This window comes from Sturnus vulgaris, chromosome 5 (assembly GCF_052056855.1).
Source record: "Sturnus vulgaris isolate bStuVul1 chromosome 5, bStuVul1.hap1, whole genome shotgun sequence".
Classification (NCBI taxonomy): Eukaryota; Metazoa; Chordata; class Aves; order Passeriformes; family Sturnidae; genus Sturnus; species Sturnus vulgaris.
Window position 1 is genome coordinate 43273824 of NC_142247.1, and position 8402 is coordinate 43282225.

At 40.2% G+C, this 8402-nt stretch overlaps 1 protein-coding gene across 2 annotated transcripts; it reads left to right on the forward strand.

Annotated features, from left to right (window-relative positions):
- Positions 1-6: 6 nt before the first annotated feature.
- ATP23 (ATP23 metallopeptidase and ATP synthase assembly factor homolog) lies at positions 7-7992 on the forward strand. 2 transcript variants are annotated; one of them, XM_014871106.2, is made up of 6 exons: positions 7-292; positions 1877-1922; positions 2030-2111; positions 2399-2536; positions 4885-4968; positions 5907-7992. In XM_014871106.2, exons 1-6 carry the CDS (start codon positions 106-108, stop codon positions 6108-6110), a joined length of 741 nt encoding a protein of 246 aa, XP_014726592.1. In that variant the 5' UTR covers positions 7-105; the 3' UTR covers positions 6111-7992. The 2 variants fall into 2 exon arrangements, with proteins under 2 accessions (XP_014726592.1, XP_088021723.1); XM_088165597.1 differs by having other exon boundaries at positions 152-292; positions 1824-1922.
- The last annotated feature ends 410 nt before the right edge of the window (positions 7993-8402 follow it).

Genomic DNA, 8402 nt, shown 5'->3' on the forward strand with positions numbered 1-8402 from the left:
GAGGCCACAGCGCCTGCGCGCGGCGTCCTCCCACGTGCCGGCAGCGCAGCCGGGGATTGGCGTGGCCGCAGCCCCACAGCCCGGCCTGTCACGGCACGGCCGGACATGGGGGAAGGGGAACCGGATTCGACACCGGCGACAGAGAAGAAAGGGACAGAGGAGGGGGAGAAGGATGATTTCGGCTACCGACTCTTCCCGGACCGGAATAAGAAGCCGCAGAGCTTCCTGGTCCGCAGCCTCTTCACCTTCCACAACAAGTGCCAGCTGATGCTGAGGCTGACCCTGGAAACGAGTAAGCGCTCTCCTGTCCCCCCGCGGGCCCGACCCCGGCGCAGCGGAGGTGCCGAGGCGGAGACCGGTCTGTGACCTTGTGCCGCGCGTCCCGGGGAGAGCCCTGCCCTCTTGCCGTAGCACCCCAGCGGCGGCCGCATCTGGGCCCGAGCAGGCGGCGGGTCAGCTTTAGGAAAGCGCTGATTTTGGTTAAGACAAAATATGATTTTGAAAGTTAGAGGGTTTTGGTTTTTTTTAATACGAAAGAAAAAAAATTCTTCTCCTTTTTTTTTTTTTTCTGAGAAATTAAGATCATTTGTCAATTTCTGTGCATTCGTGCCCTTTTCACTGTTTGATGCGTGTAGCCGCGGGTTAGGGATTTAACCCTTTGGAGTGGTGGAAATAAGACACACAGCTACATGGTCATCTTTCAAGATAGGAAAGAGACAACTTTATTTTAAAACACACTGCTTAGGTAGAGTTCCTCGCAACTCCAAGGACAGAATAAAGTTGATTGGTGCAGAAAAAGTAGCACCTTTTCACAGGCCTAGACACATATTCAACAGGTGTTTTATCTTTGTTATTAATCCTTCTGTTTACATTAGGGGAAAACAGCTAGCTTTGGGAAAAAACTTTGGCTAAGCCTGAGAAAACGGGACTGGAAAAACTCTCAAAATAGATTTTTCTGGGCCTGAACGACCACAGATGTGGACTGCGAGTGTTAACAGCAAACGACGGTCACTATAGGCCGCTCTATTTATGCTTATTAGTAATAAAATAATATCAGGATTGACTGGATTCCTGAACAGCTTTTACTCTGTGTCCTGGGCTACATCAAAAAGACCGTGGCCAATGGATCAAGGGAGGTCATTCTCCCCCTCTATTCTGCTCTCCTGGGAGCCCACCTGTAGTACTGCATCCAGCTCTAGTGCCCCCAGCATAAAAAAACATGGAACTGTGGGAGTGAGTCCAGAGCAGGGCCATCAAGTTGGTAAAGGGGCTGGAGCACCTCTCCTACAAAGACAAGGTGATAAAGTTGGGGCTGCCCAGCCTGGAGAAGAGAAGGCTGCATGGAAACTTCAGAGCAACCTTCCAGTGTCTGAAGGGCCTACATGGAAGCCAGAGAGAGGCTCCTCATTAGGAATTGCAGTGATGGGACAAGGAGTAATGGGGTCAAACTGCAACAGGGCAAATTTAGGCTAGATATACACAAGAAATTTTTTACTGTGAGGGTGGTGAGGCACTGGGACAGTTGCCCAGGGAAGTTGTGGTTGCACCATCCCTGGGAATGTTACAAGGCCCAGTTAGATAGGGCTCTGAGGAACCTGGTCGAGTGGAACATGTCCCTGCCCAAAGTTGGGGATTTGGACTAGATTATCTCTAAGGTCCTTTCCAGCTCAAACTATTCTATGATTCTGTATCACATAGTCTGATTTGTAACAGATGCCAGTTGTGTTGCAATTGGATTAAATATTGCAAAGTATAAATTTCCATGTAACAGAGTTTTTCTTGTTTGTTTTTCTTCCTTGACTGTCTTCATATTTTGTTCATAGATGATTTTCAAAACTTTTGTCTAGAGAAATTGATTGCAGCAATGTTTTTCTAGATCCATATGCTCGACTTCTCCTTGAGGCTCTGAAGCAATCTGGTTGGTATGTAAATGACTTTGTCTTGGCCTATGTAGTAACGTCACTGTGATAAGTAGTGACTGAAATTTTTCAAATTATTTTCTGTAACTTTGTTTGTCTGTGCCTTTCAGCACTGTCTTCAATGACCGACACTTCTCTTGTGAAAACTGTGATGGCTGTGTCAGTGGAGGTTTTGATGCTGCCACATCTCAGGTAGGTGCTGGATATAGTCCCTTTTCAAAAGACTGCAATTTTTTTCGTGTTTTGTTGCTAGGATTAAGTCTACCAATACTGATACCTTAGTTAATAATGAAAACAAGATAAATGAAAAGTGTTCCATGGTATTTTAACTCGTACACTTCAGTATGATAAGGCTATTAATGTTGAAAAACACCAATCTGAAGACCCTGAATGCTGTAAGTGGTGTGTGCTGTGTCTCTGAGAAGTAAGGGAGGTGTTGAAACTTAGTGGAAAGACTACCTATATTTATTCTTCTGCAGATTGTTCTGTGTCAGAACAACATTCGCCAGCAATCCCATATGAACCGGGTGGTCACACATGAATTGATTCATGCATTTGATCACTGCCGTGCACATGTTGACTGGTTTAAAAATGTCAAGCACTTAGCATGTTCAGAGGTAAGTTAAAATGCTTCTAATGTTGTCATTAATTATTGCTGGTTATTTGGGTTGCTTTGTGTTATATGGTCTGTTACACACAGTTAATTTGTTGTAATCCTGTTAATACATTTTGTCTTTTCTGTCAGGTCAACATAAATAATTTTGTTCAGAAAACAAATACTTAGTTTTTACAAATAATAGTAAGTTAATGTCATACTAAATAGAATGTGATCACTGTGAGTGTAAGAAGTGACAAATGAGAGAGCAGCTAGACGTGAAAACACATTCACATGTTAATCGAATGCTTATAGAATTCTTTTCATCCCATGCAAGTCTTGTTATGTTGGGTAGTTATCACAGTCATCTTGCTTTAGTTTAGTTTTTTTTGGATTAACAACAAACTCGTCTTTTCCTGTAACATTCATTTTTTGAGTAATAGTGTTATTGTTGCTAGTATACTGTAGTTACAAATACATCACCATTGGATGGGGTTCTGAGCAACGTGGTCTAGTGGAAGGTGTCCCTGCCCATGGCAGAGAGGTTACAACTAGATGATCTTTAAGGCCCCTTTCAACCCAAACCATTCTATGATTCTGTGGTTTCAGAGGACATTTGAGTATTTAAGGCCTTGATACCTTAGAAGATGAAATTAAGTGGAGCACAGACTGGGAAGGATTCCTCTTGTGTATGTGACACAGGTGTTGTGTGTATGAATCTGCATGCTTTTATTTGATTTCTGATATAATCCAAATCATTTGGTCACAGAAAATCTTATCCTAGGCTCAGCTTCACTCCTTCATTTCTGATTCTTCTAACTCCTTCCCTGCCAAGGGAATGTGAGCTGTGGTCAGTTCATAACACTTAGTCTCTGCTGCTCTTTCATCCTTGCTTTCTTTCCCTGGTCCACCTTGAGGTCCTTCCCACAGGATACAGTCCTTCATGAGCTGCTTAAACATGAGTCTTTCCCTTGAGCTGCTATTCTTCAAGACCTGCTCCAACTTGAGTTTTTTCCACAGCATACAGTCTTTCAGGAATGGACTGCTCCACCATTGGTCCCCCAGGGCCCACAGTTCCTGACAGAAAATCTGCTCCTGCATGGCCTCTCTATGGGCTGCTGCTTTTTTCAGGGCATGTTTGTCTGTTGTGTCATGATGTCTTCCTTGGAGTACAGTATGGATATCTGTGCTACTGTATTCCTTCACAGATTGCAGGGAGACGACCTCTGTCTCCATGGACTTCTCCACAAGTGGCCAGGGAATCTGCTGTGATGCCTGCAGCAACCCCTCCCTATCCTTCCTCACTGTCTTGGTGTCTGTGGGGCTGTTTCCCTCATATTTTCATTACTCCTCCATCTCACAGCTGCCCTGTATTTTTCTTTTTATCATTTCTTGAACCTGTCTTCACAGAGATACAACCAGCTCCAATAATGGTGAGTCTGTTTTAAAACCAGTTTAAAAACAGTCTCTGTCTGACATAGGAACAGCCACTTCTCCAGTCTCACAGAGACTCCACACTGGCAGGCTCCTCACTGCCAGCACTTTGCCATGTAAACTCAATACAATAATTCTGAATTATTAACTATCATCTACTTTGTTTTTCTGTCCAAGCATTTACACAGTGCAGAATAAAGCCTGTAAACCTCAAACATGAGTTGTATATATAAATCAAGATTGTGCATGTTCTTGCTCTTGTCAGGATTATTCGTTCACTTTAGGTTTTTTGATTACTAAATTATATGGTATTTACATTTTTTGTTGACAGCTTTTTAATTCTTTTTCATATTTTCCATACTTTTTTTTTCACTCTGGTACTTAAATATTGGAAATCAGGATTTATTTACATTTCCTAAGACTGTGTAGGGTATAGAATATTTAGCAGACAAAAGAAATTCTAGTGTACAGGACAAGACGGTTAAGCTAAAACATACATGCTCATTTAAATGTGGCTTTTTGCAAAACAAATAGATTACTGCTCTTCTCGTATTGCATCTGTAGTCTGAAAGATATCTGCCTTACTTCCTGACTCTTGTAATAGATTGTGATATAGATTGGGGAGAGTATTATTTTCCATGTTCTTCAAGCAGTTCATGTATTTACATACACACATACATATAATCTATACTGCTCATTTATTTAAACTTTAGGGATATGTGAGATGTAGTTCCTGGAGAAACTTGAAGGTTGTTTTATTTCACTGAGGCTGAGATGGATGTAATAGTAAAAGATACTTATATTAAAGTGGCCTCAGGAATATCCTCTACCAGCAGTCACCAGAAATATACTGAAGAAAAGCATTTGTTACAACTTTTTTGACTTTGTATTTTCATGTGTTTCTCTAATCTTGTGACTTTTTATTTTTCTCAATAGATTCGAGCGGCTAATCTCAGTGGAGACTGTACTTTAATGAATGAAATAGCCAGGTTTAAATTTGGATTGAAAGGGCACCATCAGGTAAAGACTGTGGATGTTAAAATCTAATAATTTGTTATGAGCCATCTTTACTTACTCAGCCTTCTGAGCTTTCATAGCTGAAAACTTGAGAAAAAGAAATAGATGCCATGATTTTCTGTTTCCTCTTAACTAACCCTTAATGGCGGTTGCTAGGTTTTTTTCCCCACCTTGTTATTTTTATTGAAGTGAAATCCCTGAATATTTAGTCATATTTTAAAGCATTACCACTGACAATAGATGGCTAATAAAACCAAACAAAAAGCAAGGCTTGCAGGAAATGCAGTGGAAATATCCCCTATAAGTGGGTGACACTCTTTTAAAAAGTCTTTGAAAACTGAAGGTAGCAAAATTAGAAGATTTCGAAATAATCATGTGCTCTTGTAGGAATTAATTTGTAAATAGTAATGAAGTCTACAGATTGAGATCCGAGTGATTGCTCATGTTAGAGTGGCAGTTTGCTTCTAGATGATGTTTATGCATTTTTTGGTCTTTTGGTAAACAAACTGTGTAAGAAAATGTTACCATATAGAGAGGAATCAAAATGAAGGGCAGTAGAGAAGTCTTCCCTTTGTTTTACAGCATTTCAGTTTTTAAAGAACCTAACTGGTATTTGTGTCTGTTTCTTTCTGGCGTTTTTTTTGTGTCCAGTTCAACTTTTACAAATACTTAACACCTACAACAAATGTCAATTTGTATTTTACTTCCTGTTCTAAAGGAATGCCTTTTAATTGTTTCATGGTTTATGTGTGTGTGGAAAACTAAAGCACATAGTTTGCACAGGATGGAACTGAAATGTACTTTAATGCTTACTACAGGCACTGTTTGACTCTTCTTTCATACAAATTATTGCCTACAAAATGGAAGCCAATACTTAACAAAATCTGGCAAAAAACTACACTAATAATGACAGATTTTACTTTTTTTTCCCCCCACTTTAGACTTGTGTACGAGACAGAGCAATCCGTTCCATTCTGGCTGTTAGAAAAGTTAGCAAAGAAACAGCAGAAAAAGCTGTGGATGAAGTTTTTGATGCCTGCTTCAATGATCTGGAACCTTTTGGAAGAATTCCACACAGCAAAGCAGATGCGAAACGTGCTTACAGAGACTTTCAGAACAGAGATCGCTATACTGCTAATTTGTAAGGGGGGGGAACCACATGGGAAATTACATTAATATCTGATTTTTCAGTAACATCTGGAGTTATAGTGTATGCCCACAGTGCTGATGGAGAGGGCAGATCTATCAAACGTATGAATTAGGTTTTTAGACATTTTTCATGAGCCAACTCCCATGGAAGTAAATGGGGTAAATGAACAAGACTAAAAGCAGTGTTTCCTCACCTGTTATTCCAGAAAGGTTGTCTAGTATGCCAAATGACTTGTCAAATACAATTCAATACAATTTTTTCACTCTGATTGACTAAGACTTGGTTTCTGAAAATTTTGTTGTCACTGAATAAATCTTTTCATAAAATCTTCACATTTTCATTATCTTCAATACACAGTCATGAACTTGGTAATCTTCATCACTCTGTTTTAAAAGATGGGCAACTGAACTACAGCTCTATGCTCTAGATTTAATAACTATGGCTAAACCCAAAATTTAATAACTGCCACATTTGCTTTTGAGCACCTGAAATTCTTGGGTGGTCTTGTATTTCCAGTGGTGGGAAAGCTTTTGTGACTTGAATCCTTTATGCCCCGTTTTGTTGCTCATGTCCTGATTGTCTCTGGTAGTGAAGGACTGGGTATGATGATCAGTGTTGCCTTCTGTTTTGTGGCCCAATATGTTTTGTGACAACAGGACTATCAGTGTATGAAGCTTTTTCAGGCAATACATAATTGAAATTTGGCTATGGTGGGGCAGCAGACTCTGGTGAGACTTGAACTGGGGTGAGGCACTGAACTGCTCAGGTAGAGAAGTGTCAGTCCATGCACCAGTTGTGAGTGCCTGACATGCTACAGCTGAAAGGGGGAGGTACTCCCAAGTACCTCCAGAATCTGGCAGCTTTTGAGAGAGCCCTCATTTGCAGACTTGGGCTCCTGCAATCCACCTATTTATTTTACATGCCTACAACTTTTTCAATCTGATCATCATTCTGTAATTTTCTCCTTGGAAGTATTCAGTCATGTGATAAGTCTCCAGCCCAATGGTCTTGCTTCTAAGGTGTCACCCAGGAACAAGATGCCTGAAGATGACAACTGTGTTGCCTTTTCTAGATCAGCAGCAGCAAACACTGAGAAGATTCAAACCTAAGCACAGTCCTCACAAGGACAAAACCAAACACACACGAAGTACCTGAGAGAGCTGATCAACCTGAATTGCCTGAGTTCTGTTTGTGTTGGACTATGTGTGGATTGCATTTATTTCCAGGTGTAGCATAATTCATACCTACAGGAACCATTACTTCTGGGGCTAAGCATTAATGTAAATCCCTCAGAAAGTCATCCCTACTTTACTGGAGGAAGATTCTTCAAAATATGCTTTCAGTAGTTTTACATAATTTCAAATGGAGATTTCATAATCTTACTTTCCTGGGGTAATTCATCAGTGACTGACCTAATCTCTTGGCTGAATATCTGAAGAGAAAAAAATGGGTATAATAACCTAGATACCTATGGAGAAAATTACACATTGAATTCTAGGCTTCCCCTATTCCATACAGACTGTATGGACCTCAGTTGCCAAAATCCCGAGGATCAGAGATGCCTTAAATTCAGCATAATAGTATGTGTTAATGTTCCCTTAACCTTTACTGCTCTTCAAGTCACTATTTCAGTCAGAATGATGTATGATGCTGGGTTTTTTGTACTTCAGACATATTCTGGCAAATAATCCCTTCCCTTCATTATACCTTATTAACCAAAGTTCTGCTTTAATGAATGTGTGTGTATTTCCATTTATATTGTATTTTGACCAATACATAGTTTGAATATATACATTTGTCTTCTGTCTGGGATAAGCTTTATCAAGTCTTCTTAGAAATGAAAAACATAGCAATAAAACCTAGAAAATGCAAGCACATACAAGCTGCTTCTTTTTTTTTTCTTTAACATTTTTAATAGGTGAACATGATGAAAATCTTGGAAAGAAAGTATTCCAAAGATATCTGCAAGAAATACTGCTAATAAAGAGGACATGAGTTATATAAAGACATAATTATTAACACGTATAAAGGACAATTAGTAACTTACATGTGCATATCACTATGAAACAGTTGGAGACCATGTTGGGCACTGTAGTCACAAAACGTTTGATTTTGCAATTCTTGAAATAAGGAGGGGACTCAGCAGAACTGGTACCTTGGACCAGAAGGCAGACTTTGGCTTGTTTTGGAACTTGGTTGGTAGGGTACCTTGAGAGGCAGTCCTGAAAAGCAAAGGAGTCCAAGGCTGGACATTCTTCAGAAAGGAAATTGTTAAGGGTCTGGAGCA